At 43.0% G+C, this 16,965-nt stretch overlaps 1 protein-coding gene across 5 annotated transcripts in view; it reads right to left on the reverse strand.

The window, feature by feature from the left end:
- The window catches only part of Pfk (ATP-dependent 6-phosphofructokinase), a 73,262-nt gene that overhangs the window by 19,588 nt on the left and 36,709 nt on the right, over positions 1-16,965 (reverse strand). For 4 of the 5 annotated variants that reach the window (XM_084602853.1, XM_084602855.1, XM_084602856.1 and 1 more), the window contains exons 14-18: positions 15,902-15,989; positions 13,007-13,159; positions 11,826-12,052; positions 9,995-10,106; positions 8,504-8,712 (exon numbers count right to left, since the gene is read on the reverse strand). In XM_084602853.1, coding sequence (XP_084458979.1) covers positions 8,504-8,712; positions 9,995-10,106; positions 11,826-12,052; positions 13,007-13,159; positions 15,902-15,989 — 789 coding nt within the window. Of the gene's footprint in view, positions 1-1,007; positions 1,097-8,503; positions 8,713-9,994; positions 10,107-11,825; positions 12,053-13,006; positions 13,160-15,901; positions 15,990-16,965 lie in introns of all 5 variants that reach the window. The other variant, XM_084602857.1, reaches the window with a different exon arrangement.

Genomic DNA, 16,965 nt, shown 5'->3' on the forward strand with positions numbered 1-16,965 from the left:
ATGGCATATCACATTTAGCGCCTTCGAGTTCCCTGAGTAGAGCTCCTAGACTGGCCTCACTAGATAGGGTTCCAGTGTTAAATGTTGCCAGGGTAAGCGTCCGATGCTGGCCAATCTGGAGTCAGATTTTTAGCACCCTTACTGCGTCCCAGGTCTGACGAATAGGCACACATGTTCTGTTTAATAAGATGTAAGTATGCAAGTCTGAGTGCTATGTCTTTTTCTCTCCCTGGAGACTGTAAAATATAAATTCCATTTTGCAGCTACTACAAATATTACTGCTCGTGGCTAGGCAAGTGCAAGCATTTCGAAATTTTGAATAGTGCATCTAATACTCTCCTATACAATTATTCAAGCGAATCAAATATGCCCTCAAAATTTGGGATAACTTGCATAAAGTTTCAACAAGGTCCACCGCATTTAATAAGGTGTTTTTGAAGACTGCTCCGAAAGAAGGCCCACATTTATGTCACATGCCATCCTGCTGCAACCAGTGTGCACAAGATGAAGGTAAATAGTGCCACGACATGGGTCATTCTTGCATTGGAAATCATAATGCTAATGTATATGACCTCTAAGACTGCACGTCACTACTCTTAGAGTTGAGCAAACCCTGCTGTGATGACCAATCTCAACCAGTCTCAGATGCCATGCCTCATATGTAACTGTCATCACCCTTAAGTGTCTGAAGAACGGCTTCAGTTTATTCTCCCCATCATCAACAGCAAAATGCTATTTTCTTATACGTACAGCTTGATACATACTGACTTCGTGTTGCAACCCTTTAAAACCTTCCCACCTATAGCTTTACCTCAATTATCTATAGCACCATACCAAAGCGCTGCCGCTAATGTTTCTGTGTTTCCGAAGATTGCTCATTGTGCATGGATATTCAAGTAATGAATATTGGTAAAAATATATGATTCGTACTTGATTGGGGTTCAGCACTTAGCTACATTGTTCTTATTCGATTCAGTTTTGAAAAAAAGTCCAAATCGCATACTCACACTAACAACCCCCATGTCTGTGTTTTTATTTATAGTTGCAAAAGCATCAAGGCGAGTTTCGGTGTGACAGTGCAGTTCCTAAAAAAACACTGCAGATAAAAAGTAAAACAAAAAAATAAAAGCACTAAAATGAACGCCCATTTCATTCCAGTCTGAAAGTGTCATGTTTGAAAAAGCACCTCCGGTGATCTTGGCAGATTAGTAATGGAGCCTCACAAATTTTTACTCGATTTAAAGCACAGAGGGAAAACTTGGACGTTTACCTTCTCGAGCGAGCGGCATCATATTAGCCCTCATAATGACCCTTTTGTGCAATATTTTGATCTTTCTGTATGATTAAGACTTCAATTCGGTCTATAAATTGATGACAAAGCCAAATAGGATCTTCGGGACATTCTAGAAGTGCAAGCGAATCTGCAACCTTGATAGTGCTGTCAAACTGTTGCAGAATTATGCGATAGCTACATAACTATATCACAAGATGTACAATTTTTCACATAAAGAATGTTTACCAGTGTCTTATTCCTTGCTCCCCACCATCCCTGTGCACTAGCTTGCAATGTTCTCATCGTTTCTATAAGATTAACTGTACCTGAATTGCAGGTCAATGGCAAAAAAAAAAAGTAAATAAGAGAAAAAAATAGTCGGCTAAAGTCAGTTCAAGCCATGAATGAAGGCCTTAAGCCTTAGTAACAACATTTAAATATAAAATAAGTTTTATGCAAGGGAATGGGTGCTGACGTCACTGCCTTCAATGAAAGTGTGGTTTGTAAATATTTGCAGTTTGCATATTTCATTATTCATAGCGGATACAAACACGCAATGCACTACAGAAAAGGCATTCTGGAAGTTTCCGTATAATTACGGCTTCATGTTTGAGCTGTGGCTTCCGGGCAATGTTCACCTGAATTTTCTGAGAATGGGAGGCAAGAACTTGAGACCTAACATCTACCTACCCTTCCAAATAAGCACTTTACTACACAAGTTGGCAGAAGATGGCAGCCATCAAATAATAAAAATGTCTGTTGTTGATCTTTGGTAAAACCAAGTATGTGTGATAGCTTCACGCAGCTACACCAGGTAAGACATCAAAAGTTCTGCTATATGATTATACTTCCTCCGGCTTCATGAAGTAGCTCTGGCCAGAGTAGTTGTAAGCTAACCTGAAACTACGCTGTATGAACGTGCCTGAGTGGCCTAAGGGTAACATGAATGCAAGGGTCCTGGCAGGCTGATTCTGATATCACTCTTTCATGTGAAAGGATATAGGCCCGAGTTGGCAGCTCCTGCCAAACGTAATGTCTGACAGCCCGACGTCCAGCTAGTGCTAAGCCATTTCAGCTGCCAGCTACCACCTGCCAACTATGTGACCCCTAGCTGCTTAAAGGTCATTATGCAGCCCCGCTGACGGCTCGAAAACCTGGCGTAACATTGCTACAATAATGATATTCCTAGCTGCCTGTGCATGGATCATCAAATCAGAGACATGCATATTTTTGGTAAAGCATTCTGACTACATACAGCGCCAAGTAACAAACAAAACAAATTTCTAGTTATGTGAGAAAACAAAGTATTACATATTAGAGAAGGCACCATGCAAGCGCACAATTCAAGGCAGGTATCAAGCATAGAACGTTCTTGTATATTCAAACTTGCTTAATTCAAACTCAAGCTCAGGTTCTGTCCTCATTTCAAAGGCAAACAATTTTGCAGGCTTCTTAGGGTTGTGATTGAAGAGATTAAACTGATATTCCTTATACCTGAAATCCACAGTGAACTTTTCCAAGTGGCTGGTTTGAAATAATTTTTGAAGCGGAAGGAAATGAAAACTATTATGAAAATTTCAGTTCATTCTCTATGTAGACATTTGCAAGGCAACATATTTTGACTTTTTCAGCTGTCTTTTGACCTGCATGAATAGAATCGTTGCTAGTAATAAAGTTGAGTAGCTAGGGTGTAAAAAAGAATAAGCAGCGGCCAAACACCAAAAATCTGATGATTTCTTCAGTATTTCTTACCACGACAGTGCAGTGTACCCTGCTATGGCCCCAGAGTATGAATGGTGCAAGGGTAAATTGTACTAGACACATACTACCAGATTGATACCATTGCCTAACAATGCACTAGGACATATTACACACCCAGATGGCTGACGTTAAAGTAAGATATGTTTACCTTATTAATAGATAGCAAATAGCTTCACCAGCTAGATCTATACCCACAATATTAAAATTGCCTCATTTGCTAGTAATTTACTTAATGTTAACAACTGCACACTAGAAAATTGCTTACAGCTTCTAAAACAGTGCCTTGCACTTTCATGGCTCTGGATACCGATTTTGCAGCATTCCTATGCTTGCCGGATGGCTGCTCAGATCTATTCGTTTAACTGGGATGTGGTAAGGATGTGCTGTAAGCTGCTTGACAGGGTATTGCATTGATAAATTAGCAACTGGATACAAGTACATGAATATTTCTACAAAGGTCGATTTGAAAGCAAGAAAAAGAGCTTAAAAATTAAAAACAACTATGCCATATCAGATCTGCTAAAGCTAAGCTGGAACCAAAAAGCCAATACACACTACCTCATCCCCATAGAGTTTCTTACACTAACTAGAGGGAAAGTTGAGGGCGCTGCACTTCAGCCACCATGGGCGCGCTAAGAATCATGCGTTGGTGCCCTACTTGATGCGGGAGAGTTGGTTTTTCTCAGGTGCACGGAGTGGCGTTACTATGATGTTTCTTTTTCATCATCATCATCCCGAGGTGTGTACACAGACCGCAAAAGCCATAGTAGCGAAGGTGCAAAAGCAGACTTCGCCAATAAAAGGTTTCTGTTTCCCAAAATGCCACTAAAAACTTCCTTAAGTGATTGCACAACCATAAATAATTCCAAAATGTTTTTTTTCTTTAAAAGTGTGCTATTAAGTGCGAAATATATTGGTATTTGTGCTGCTCAAAACTAAGCCAATAGGAGAAAGAGCCATCACATATATTGGCTAAATTTCACACTGACATGCTGTTTCTCTCTCTTTTTGCAATTTATAGTCACAAAATTGAATGTTAGAACATTGTTTACAGTAGAACAATGTTTATCTTTGCATTAGTTTTTGCCAAAAGTTGCAGTTCTGCACTCGGTAGCTCTCTGGCCCATGATGCTTTGAGCGCCCATGGTGGCTGAACCGGTTGTCAGGAAACTCCATGTAAACTCCCATAGATGGCAGCACAGCTTTCCCTCTAGGTAAGAGTAAGAAACTCTATACTCATCCCAGTGTTCACACGTCGACAGGATACACAATGCCACATGAAACACAATGCAGGTGCGATAAATGCAAGGCGCATTTTTGAATCAAGCGTAGAAAAAGAAAAGCATGCATGCTGCTTGCTAAGCACTCTTGAATCACCAACACCAACCGAATATAGCAGGAAAAAGAAAATTAAATCAATAGCATTCAAAGAAAACACACCAAAGGTGAAAAAAGATAACAGGAGGTGGAAATGAAAAAGTGAGGAAAAGGTATTTACATGCAGACAGGCAGCAGGGAACGCATGGAGCTTTGGAGGTTGTCGTGTCTCCGGTCGTACATCCCGCATGTTGCACCCGTCTTTGAGACAAGCGCCTTTGCCAGGAAAAATGCCTACTATGGACAGGCAAACTGGCAACTGCCTTCACTCAGTGACCAGAGGCCTACGGCTTTCAACCGATGTGTCGGAAGGCCTTGAAGGGACACTGAGGTCAAACTGAATCTGACCTGTATTAACAGATTACCGTGCTCTAGTGGCAAACAGTTCAGGTTCAGCAAAAATAAGAGCTTCTATAAGCCAGAACAGGTAAAAGAAAGAAGATACATGCTGTTTTCACAGAAAATCTGTGATGAAGCTGGCAGTAGTTGTTGGCTGAAAATCTCGGAGGCCACACTGCCATTCACTCTTAAACAATCATTACAAAGTCCCCTTTAAAATTCAGTTTTCTTAGCAAAATAACCATACGCAATAATTTTTACCATGAACAAAATGTGGATGATGCTGTCCTCAGTGTCCTTTTATGTTGTGAGTGCAGATCTTTGTATAAGTCATCTACAAGTGACTGAGAATGGGCTGCAATATGATATTTAAAGAGCTCATTTATAAGGTATTTTTATGCTTCTCTTCCAAAATACCTGTCCCAATATGGTGCCATGTTCAAATGGGATAGGCCAGAATTTTTTTTCATTACTTTTGAGTAGTAGACTAGTTTCTTGAGCTGAAATGATAAAATCCACCATGCTGAAATCTAATTTAGAGGTGCTAAACATTAAAAAAAAAAGCATTTGTCTAAAAGCTTTCTCAGCATTATACCGACACATGACATGGTGAAAATATGAGTATACTGCACTGATTTATTACTTGTTGAACAAGAACTTGCTCAATGATACCATTTGTGCAGAAGAGAGAGAGAATTATCCTCAATTAAGTATCCCAGCATACACAGTTGTCTTAGGGAAAACCTGCTCACAGAGAAGGAAATGAACAAGAAAGGTGGCTGTATTTTACTTGAAGGTGTTTAAACCTTGGATACCAATGAGAAAGACTTTGCCTTGAAAGTGCCAGTAGAAGTAACTGCAAATGCAAATTTGCATTTAAATATTGACTGCTGCCTGAATTCAATATTCTACAAGCTGAAATGCTGAACAGGAAGGAACCAATAAAGTGCTTGTGCAGCACATAAAAAATGAAAAATGAAGAACTGCAGCAATAAGCACACAATGGAAGAGTATGCCTTATTTTTCTTTCCCCTTCTTATTCTTATCTTTATTCTTGCATCTCATCTTCTCCTTCTCAGATGCAAGTGGGCACTTGATGCCCTTAACCAAAGATAAGACTGATGTATATGTTATATGAGAGAAAAGGGGCACCACTATATGTTGCAGTTGTGCCACAAATTTAAAGCTTTCGCCCACAGAACTGTAAAAAAATTAAAGATGGCTTAGCTCTGCTATGCCTGGATATACGCAGTGAAAAGCAATGACTACCTTGGGATGAGAAGTTAATTTCTCTAGTCTTCTGCGCCGTTCGCCAGCAGCTAAACTCTCCTTGGCTTCCATGTCGAGTGCGTCTAAATTCACCAACGTTCTTTAATTCGTTTACAGGAAAGGAAAGGCGCAGCATCTGTCACTCGCGGAAGGCAAGAAGCACCGCCCGGCGGCATTGGAGCGCACTCGTTCCCGCTTGGTCCTCATAGCTGACGGCAGATAGGTGATCTCACATCCTTGATGTCACCTTAATTGAGTGATTTAACTATTTTAGTATTTGGTATTTTCAAATTTCGCGCCAATCGCAGTATCTGTCACTCGTGGAATCCCGCTATCATCCTCACGGTAGACAAGCGGAATTATGAAGAGCACTTCACGACCTGGGGCGTGGCACAGCGGTAAAGCGCTCGGCTGGGGATCATAGGGATGGAGGTTGGACTCCCGGATGGAGACTAATCGTTTTTTTTAATGAGGAGGAGTCCCACACCTCTTAAGCATTGCTAGGCAACGCCGGCAGAGCTTGGCGAGGGGGCTGCACAGCTGGCCACTGTTTCGCGCATGCGCAGAATACGGCTTTTGCAGCATACGGCCCACGCGAAGCTTGGCTTCGACCCTAGTTAGTGAAGCTTTTCACTTCAAAACTCAACAACTTAAGCAGTATGATTTGTCCTTCTCTCTCTATTTTTGCAGATGGTACTTAGGTTTCTTAGTCTGGGAATGAGTTCCTTTGCCCAATTCTTGATGAAATACTGCTCCAAATGCACAGGGAAGAAAAAAACAAAGTCAAGCCACCTAGGCAGGGGGCAAGAAGACATAAGCACCTCAACGTCACTTGAACATGCATTTAAAGCAGTGACTGCAATGCAAGTGATAAGGATGTTCAGGCAAAACAATGGGCAGCACAGAAGAGGTTCAAAGAAAATGGGGTGATCACAAGATCGCAATCGCTCAGTGTCGAACAAGCAGGTTCACCACTAACCGAGGCTGTTACAAAAGGCCACTGCCCAAAGTTCCATGTAAGAGAAGAGGCGTTTCTTGTGCACAGGGACTGGTGAGGAGTAGTTACATACATCCAATACCCTGCACAACTCCAGGTGTGCAAACACGTCTAATGGTTGGTTGTACTTGTCATTAACTGCAGTACAATTATGACCGATAGCTGCACTGCCATTAAAAACAATGCTTTATAGCTTGATAAAGTCTGCATGTTCAAATACTAACCGAATTATGCCAGGCATCCTTAATTTTTTGAGCACTGTTTGTATTATTTTGATTATTATAATCCTGACCTCAGTGAAGCAAATTTAACAACATAATCGATAGTTTATGCTTTTGATTGTAAGGAAACAATGTTGCACTTGGATCCTGGATCACTAGTTGTACATAACCAAAACATTAGAAATGGGTTCATCCCCACTGGGAAGTGCTTAATTATAATGGCTGTTTGCTACGCCACTGGTTGCCCCATGATACACAAGCTATCATTATAAGAGTGGGCTTCATTAAACCGCTAATGTTACAGAAAGAAAAATCCCAAGATTGCTTCCTACCGATATACAGTATCTAACTATTTCCACGTGCTTCTCTGCAACCGAGGGAGACGCGGAAAAAGTATGGTGCAGTGTGGAGCCATACTGACCGCATCAGTGTCTTCTGCCAGATTCATTGGCGAGCGCTTATTAATGCCACCTTGTACTGGTTACAATATCATATTGCTAGCATTGTGTCCAGTTCGAACAAGAATTGAGTAATTTTCTTCTGGTGTTTACAACCGAAGGCGTCCGAAATGTCAACTTTGTTATCGCCACCCCTCTTTTTATTTTCATTTGAGAAATGGAATGTTAAATCAGGCAGGGCAACAAAGAGCACACTCACTACTCTCTCACTAAACATCATTTAGCAGCAGACGCAAGCAACACACACTACTCTCAAGCAAGGTACAAAGTTATCGACGTCAAAGACAGGCTACCAATTCCTCTTCCCCTTAGGCTGACCAAATGATGAAAACCTCACTATAGTCTGTGTCAACGTGTATATCTACCACCTCATTTCAAAAACAAAAAGAAGAAGATATGAAAGACGAGAAGAAACAAGCTAGAAAACAGAAGATGAAGAAAGGTGTCCTGAAACAGACTTTGCTGGCGGTTTCGCTTTAAAAGCCTGAGAATTCCCCTCCCTATGGTAAATTCCCCTCCTCAGGTAAATACAAATGGGCACTCCTTTTCTTCCATGCAAGGAAAAATTTGTCACTAGTAGCATTGTGATTTCTGTTACTAACTTGAGGGGAGATTTAAAAGGTATAGTACAGAAACATTCGACAGGATGAACGAGGCAGAGGTGAGCATCAATCAACATAGGCACAGAAAAGTGAGGGGCCAGCATATTTCACGACCCCTTCCACTCTCAAAGTCCAATTACTCTAGGAACAGTGCATCTTTTATCATGTTCCTAACCCAATGATGCTCCTCGGAGAGTAACACTCACTTCCAGTCGGTGCGTGACTTGAGGTCCTGTACGGGTGTGAAGTAGTACTGGCGCCGAATCAGGCCCAGCAGGCAGGCTGACTCAGGGGTGGTGGCCTTCACCGTGCCGTCTGGCTGCAAGCTGGCCTTCAACTGCAGCACGAGCCACTCAAAGGCCCGCGTGGCCGTCTTGGTGCCAAAGTTGCGATCAAATGGCGACGGTGTGCCACCCTGTGCACAAACACACGTGTGAAACACAGTGCTTCCTACTTACGCCATTCAATTATTTATCAATGCTGGATGCTGGCCAAACCTGGAGCGGCAAGACTGACAACAACAACCACAAAAAATAAACGAAATAACAAAAGAGCAACTTATTAATGCTCAGAAAGAAAAATGCTGTAAATTTGAGCTTTCTTAACTCAACCTTCAATTTATTTGAACAGATGCTTTGGTCCAACTTCACGTGTGTTCAAAATGACTGCCATGCCACTTGGAGCGGAATGATGGCAGACACAGGAAGGCCATGAAGGCTATAACAAACGATGTCTTGAAAGACATCTGTTCTGCTTCTGCAAGGGTAGAATGAAAACTCAGCATTTAAGTCTATCTAGGAGTCAAACTACAGGGACAGAGTGTGCTCACATATGCCTGCCTATACCACTGAACAAACAAACAAAAAGAAGAACCTAGAAAAAAGAGTTCACAATGGTGGAATGCTGCTTGCGAGTTCAAGAGTGCTTGTGGCTATGAAAAACAATGTGAGGGCAATGGATTGTGGTCTCTACGCAAGGCCTGCATCAAGTGTACAAATGAAAGATTATAAATGCATGACCAGCATCCACATCCAAGTTTGGTTAAGTGAACTATCACTCTCACATTTCACCCATTAGTTGAACAGCTTAAAACCGGAAAACACAAACTCTCTTGTTTAAACCTTAAATCTGATACTAACAGCTACAACCCATACATGCTCGGCCAAATTCAGGCTAAACATGACTTGAGCCCAGATATCTTATTTTGCACCTTCCTTGAACAATCATCATCATTACCAGTCTGACTATACCCATTACAGGGTAGGGTAAAGGCATCTCCCATGTTCCTCCAATTAACCCGGTCCTGTGCTAGCTGCATCCGCTTGATCCCTGCAAACCTCTTAACCTCATCTGCCCACGTAACTTTCTGCTGCCCCTTGCTATGCTTTCCTTCCCTTGGAATCCAGTTTGTTACCCTAAGTGACCGATGGTCGCTTAGGGTAACAAACATTACATGTGGTCATACCCAGGTATCACGAGTGGAGGTCAGTGTAGTCTTGAGGCTACAGTATGACAAGGAATGTGCAATGCATGCTTAACTAGCACTGTTTTAATGCGTTCAATGCTGATGATACACAGACAATAGTTGTACAGCGCATGTACGCAACATCAAAAACAAGGTGCCACTACCTCAAAGAAAATGAAACCTCTGCAACACTGTTTGCAATACAGGAGCAATTAAGGTGCTCGCTTCTTACTTGCTGCATGTGACCCAGGACATTTTGCCTGGCAGTGAACACATCTTTTCCCTCCTCGCTGTACAGCCGGAAGATGAAGTCAGTTGTGTAGTTCTCATTGGCCTTCTCATTCCTGAAAGGGAAAGCAAGAAAAAACACATGAAGCAAAAAAAGAAAGAAGGGATGATGCTGATGGCACCCTTCCCACAGTCCTCCCACCTTCAGAGACATTCACGAAAATTCATGCTACCAGGCTACTGCTTGTTGGTTTGAGCTTTCACACTGTTTTCAGCTTAGATACAGTCAGAAAGCAGTGTCTCAATGAAACAAACGTACGAAGCACTCTTTTCATATGGGTACGACATTGTCTGAGTGGTCTGAAACGCTTCTATAATCCAGCACGCAGCATTGTTTTTAGGTAAAAACGAAGCTCTGTCTCATGAAAGCAGGGTGTTAAGTGGTGGTTATGTAACCAGATGTGGTTCTTTCGATTTCCAGTATCCGTTTATATATTCTTATAACACGTGCAATTGTACCCTACAATCAACAATAATCAGAGTGGAACAAGAGGAAGAAGATGGCTGCACAAATTGAAAGAGAGTTGAATAAGGGTTGAGTGGGAGCCTGAGTTCGCAAGCCAAGTCAATGTTTAAACAAGAGCACTTGTCTGTGTCGAAGGGACGAAGACAAGTCCCTCTGTCAAAATGCTGGCTTTGCCTTCGAACTGAGGCTCCCCTCAACCCTTGTTCAGTTCTCTTTCATAATCAACAATAATGATACTACGTGCGAAGGTCCCAGAGTCGTAGACTAGAACTAAGTGTTACGGTGAGAAAGCAGTCAATTCAGTGGATGTCACTGTTGACTCGCCAGGCATGTGAGTGTATACTACCGTTCCATGAGATGAAGGTTTTGTTTCCACATCGGGACACTGTGAGAATGTTGAAGCGCTAACACCATTTGATAAGCCAGCTACCTGCAGCTCCATCCCGCAAGGAAGTGGTTTACACAGCATATGTTATGCGTCAACTCTGAACGAGATGAGTGCTGCACACTGTGTGAGTCATCTGCTCTATAACTTGGACCAATTCATTGTATTATGACATCATCACCCTCCATTTGCACAGGTTCTCCTTTTCCTCTCCCTTTCTCCAGTGTGGAGAAGCAGGCCATGATCACTTTGCCATTGGCTGACCTATTTTCCTTTCATCAATTATTTTCTCTCTCTCTCAAAACTAGAGGTGTCAGATGATTTTTATTGCATCCCTATGCACCTGTTGCTTAGATACTATTTATTGTTTTTCCAGTGCAATTCCAGTTGTGAGTTGAAACCTTGTGCTCACTTATTTTGTTTAGTCTTGGCAACATTAATTTGACCAAATAATGCGATTTCACTAAGCCTAGCCTGCTTGAATGTGATCCATGGTCCATACGCTAGCCCCGCTGCGGTGGTGCAGTGGTAAGATGCCCGACTACTGTGCCGGAGTGCCCGGATTTGATCCCGACCACGGCGGCTGCATTTCGATGTCTTTGTGCTGTGCGATGTCAGCGCACAGGTGGTCGAAATAACTCCGCAGTCCTCCACTACGACCCCTTTTTCTCTTTTCCACTTTTCCTCCCACCTACCTCCCTTCTGTTAATGCGTGGCTCAGGCGTCCACAGAAACAAGTGTGACAGATACTGCGCCTTTTCCTTCCTGTGAATCAATTACTATTAATATTATTATTACTACACCATGAAAACATGCTATGCACATGCAAGATAAATAAGCCCTAGAATTCAGTGCCCTTAAGTAAGTTACTGAGCTATTTTTGGCCTTAAAAATGAAATAAAAAATTTTCCACCTCTGACCCACCTGAGGATGAGTCCTCGCTGGACACCCTCGGACATCTTGACCTGCATATGCTGCACGTCGTTCATGAGGTCCTTGATGCTGAAGTGCTCCTCGAAGATGTACGCTGCATCGGCACCCCCCGCAAGCCCTGCCAGCGTCGCCAGGTAACCGCAGTAGCCGCCCATGGTCTCCACAACAAACACACGGCGCTTGGTGCCCTGTGCCGACTGGCGGATCCGGTCACAGATCTGCATTCAAAGAGAGACAGCACCACAAAGGCTTGCAGCAGGGGTCCCGAAGATAATGCAACAGAGACATCCAGAACAGCGCCCAAAGTGGAACAAATCGGCTCAATGCTCGTAATTGTTGGCAGTGCACTGGCCCTATGTAGGGCTGGGCATTGCCAACATAGCACTAATGTTGGGCCCGTGGTTTGTGCTGGGAATAAGTAAGCATGGGCTCTATTTTGCAATGTTTCACCTCGTTTGCTCCTCTGCCCAATGTCACTGCTTGCGTGACCTAGGTCATGCATGAAAATGTCATGCTAGTCATGGCAGAAAGATGCCCATTATGCCACTTTTATAAATGCCCCCCTCTGCCTACACCTCATTGTTGAACTGACGACGACGAATGACAAAGCACGACAGACTGTTTATTACCCATGACGAAATTTATTGCCGTTAATCCCATTTCAGGAAAGGAGCTGTGTGGTGAGCTGGTGAAGCATGGCTGTTGTGACTCTGCCCAAATGGGCAGCCAGTGGTGGTGCTGTGACCAGGCCAGCTGTGCGATGTCAGTGGTTCTTTTAGCTTCCCCACTCACCTGTTGTTCTCATCACAAGTGATGTCACAGCCAGATAAAATGAAACTGAACTGGAATGTTACAGAATGCCACCCTACATACTCAGCAGAAACCAGTAAACAGGCTCAGTATCCTGTGCACCATTGAAAATAACGCCGCAAATGCATCTCCCATACCGCATCATTAGGAGAATAAATGGTTTCAGAAGCATACAAAGACGGGTATCAAGAAGGGAAAACAGTGACATGCAGCCTCTCGGTAATACAAGAAAGACAAAAAGCAAAGGGTGCCTTGCAGCCTCTATCAATAGAGCCAGAACAAACAAACAAACAAACAAGCAAGTAAACAAACAAACAAACAAACGCACAAAAAAAAAGAGAGAGAGATTACTGAAAACCGACCTCAGTGATCTCGTTGAGGGCAGTGTCGGCGCCCAAGGAGAACTCGGTGCCCGGAACATTGTTGCTGATGGTTGCAGGGATAATGCACATGGGGATACGTAGCTCAGGGTACTTCTCCCGGGCTTCCGCCAACTGCAGCACTGTGTGGTAGCCCTGCATACAGCAGCAGGCAGGGAAGAGAGAAAAGAAGAGAGGTCCAGAACAGGCGAGGTTGAAAAAGATCAATGGCATCCCGATTGTATCACAATGTGACGCAATTACTTTTTTTGTAATTGTGTATATACACAGTTTACAGACACACGTGAAAAAGTGCTAGGCACAGTTCAGTTCAGTTCAGTCGTTCAGTTGTGTCCGACTCTTCGTGACCCTATGGACCATGTCACGCCACGCTTTCCGGTCTCTCACTATCTTCCTAACATTACATAACTTCATCTGCAGTGCCTCGAGGATGCCATCTAACCATCGCGTTCGCTGCCTACCCCTTCTCCGGCGACCCTCAACCTTTCCCAACATCAAATCTTTCTCCAGCGACTCCTCTCTTCTCATCAGATGACCAAAGTAGCTGAGCTTTAACTTTAGAATTTGACCTTCCAATGAGCAGTCAGGGTTTATGGTCGACAATATAGACTGATTTGATCTTCTGGCAGTCCAAGGAATTCTCAAGAGTCTTCGCCAGCATCACAATTCAAACGCGTCAATTCTTCGGCGGTCAGCCTTTTTCACAGTCCAACTCTCGCATCCATACATCACAACTGGAAAGACCATAGCACGAGTTATACGGATCTTGGTTGGCACACTAATGTCTCTACTCTTTACTAGGCGGTCAAGGCTAACCATTGCTCTCTTTCCCAGAAGCAGGCGTCTCCTAATTTCATGGCTGCAGTCTCCTTCAGAGGTAATCTTGGAGCCCAAGAAGAGAAAATCTGTCACCGCTTCCACTTTGTGCTAGGCACAAAGATGTCTAATTTCTTGTTAAAATATGGAATGACCTCTTCAACAAAAAGCACTTAAATCCAAATGACACTTCAAAAGGCTTCTGTCATGTGAAACAAATGAAATTAATTTTAATCTTTTTTGACGAAACAAACTGAAAATCTCAGTCATAGTAGGTATTGCAACAGAAAAGGACTGTTCAAGCATAATATTACGGTAGCCTCACTGGTCCACCCTGCTGTTGCTGTGACTGCATGTTTAGCCACGGAAGGCATAATAACTTTTAAAGCATCTCAAGGAGGAAAATTTGTACCAAAATAAACTCTGAAGTGGAGTTAACAATCCCTGAGGTCCCCAGAATTGTAGCATATACTGTGTTACATGACGAACGTACCCACTACTTGTTTATCAAGACATCCCCTTGCATGATAAATATTGAGCCCTCGTATGAAACTCTCTATTTACCCTGCCATTTTGCTTCACAAAATTAACAAATTAGCTAGTGTTGACCGCCAGGAGAGACAGCCATTTCACATCTAAGGACTGTGGATCATGCGTTGGCCAAAACCGTCAGTGTGGTCAGTTGTGCATAAAATCATGTTGGTACATGCATGCGTGTTTGTGCTAAGCACAACTTGGATTATTCCAAGCAGCGATACCAGGGGCAGCTTCCATCTGGCCAGCCTGCTTCACTGTCCCATTCTGACGGTTTCAAATTGCTGACAACGTATAACCTCGCATAATGAACTATGCCCCATGGAAGAAAATGTGCATCCATCTTGCGAGTAAAGAGTATCACAAGTTCCAACTGCTGGAATTGAACCAAAGGCATGTGGCACACTTCATTAAACGGATCGAAAGAAGGAACAGACTGGCATTTCTTCTGCTCAATCCAGAATGCAAATATTAATCTCCATCACAACAATCCTCTTTCTACCAATCAGAAAAATTCCCCGCTCGTGTACTATGTTGAACCCTTTGACACACCGCGTGCACAACTGAGTGCAAGGCAAACTCTCATCCTCATTTCTGATTACGTGCCGCACCCAGCAGTGATTCCCTTGTTTCAGGCAAATTTCAAATCCTTTATGTCACAAATGCAGCGTTTTGTTCTTCGTGATGCCACATAGCAAATGCAATAAATAACACTGCATGAAACAGTGAGCGGCGTAGCATGTCGTCCGGCATTTTCGTCCAGACATATTTTGCGGCTAGACGGAACATTTGTTTTTTTTTTTTTTCTTTCACAATTTAACGCGTAACCTGCACTATTAAAAGCGAAATTTTTTCCTCAGTCCTTTGGGTGTTTACCTGAGTCGTCAAATTTCAGTGTTACTAGTTCCATAAATTGACACGTTAAATGAAATTTGGAATGTCCCAGCAAAAACAAAAAAAAAGAACACTATTGTGAAATTAACAATTTTTTTTCTTGAGGCCTGAATGTACTGTTTAAACGATGTGTTTTCATAGGACACTGAAAATAGCGTGACAAAGGCTTAACAGCTATTCCAGTTTGAGCCTAGAAAGTGATGAACAAATTATGGGGGATACTCGAGCTCTGCCTTTAAGGGTATGATGCGAAACAATAGGCTACTACTTGACATAAAATGCCCCACTTTAACCGAGCCTTATGAACATGCCTACCTGACTTGGCACCAAAGAGCACTGGAAGGTTGATTCTTATTCCACCTTCCCACCTAAAATAAGCAATCTAAGCTGGCAGCCCCTACCAGCCTTCCCAAACACCACTGAAAGATCACTGCCCAGCCATGCCAGCTGCCAGTGTCATGCCCATAATTTTTCCCTTGCCATGGCAACACTGACACCAATGCAACATTGTAACAAGACTTTTAATGCTATCGTGTGTGTTTTTGCTTGATAAAACGCACTGTATGTCTCGTCACTGCCTTGCAGCCGTATGCACACAGACTGCAGCACAACAGCCCAGCAAGACCGACTTACTTCAAAGCCACCAATCACGAGCAATGCCTGGATCCTGTACTCCCTCAGCCTGGCCACAACTTGTTCCATCACCTCACCAGGAAGCGTTCTGCAAAAACAGCATTGCAAATGCACGTGTGCAGAGAAGCAAAAAATAAGACATTCCATTTCAGTCTGTGCTATACTAGGCACACAGCTTTGTAACGGATGAAAGCAAGATGTTTCTCAAAATGCCAGAGCACCTGTGGATATACGATATGCATTTGTAGCAAAAACGAAAACAGAAATGTCCCACAATTAGGTACTTCATATCAGTTTACACAACAGGGCCACAGAGAAATCTATTTGGAGAATGCTGCCACAATCTGGAGACCCTTCCACATAGCAGAACAAGATGAGAATGACAGTTCTGAAAGCACAACACTTTCAAATGTGCAATGTGCGCTACTTTCGAGAAAAATCTTGAAATTTTTGTGCATACATTTGAAACCTCCTATTTCACAAAAACTACGCAAATGGCTAGGAAATTTCCATAATGCTTGCACACCATTGTAGGTTTTCGTCTCGGTTTTGTAGATCCTCTCGAGTCCTCTCCTGTGCTGTATTCAGTTGACTATTCAGTCTCAGTTGCCCCCACAGTTACAGATACCCGAGCCCGATCTAGTGGGTCATTCTCCCCCACCATGAGCTCATTCACTAGGCCCTGCCGCAGGCTCACAGTGCCTGCGCCACCCGCTACCACGCACTCTGCTGTAAAACATTCCACCATAACAGGGAAGAACACTGATGACACCACAGAGCTGCACAGCCGGGACATGACAGAGAACTGCACTATTCCAATTTCCATGTTTACTGTTTCGAAAAGGTTTCTTTTTAAAACAGAAAAAAATGACGCTGCACTTTTTCCAGCACAGCATTATCAACGTCTAGAAGGTAGTGCTAGATGCTAGGAAAAAAAAAAAAACAAGTCGCGAGCACAACCATAGATGCGTGCTCCAAAGAGATAATGCTTAACTTGCCCTTATCAGACGTAGGTGCTGCCCATACTTCCAGTTTAAACATTGCACTCCCTTACCAAACTAACC

Source organism: Amblyomma maculatum, chromosome 4, assembly GCF_055883805.1.
Source record: "Amblyomma maculatum isolate TAMU_Amacu chromosome 4, ASM5588380v1, whole genome shotgun sequence".
Lineage (NCBI taxonomy): Eukaryota > Metazoa > Arthropoda > Arachnida > Ixodida > Ixodidae > Amblyomma > Amblyomma maculatum.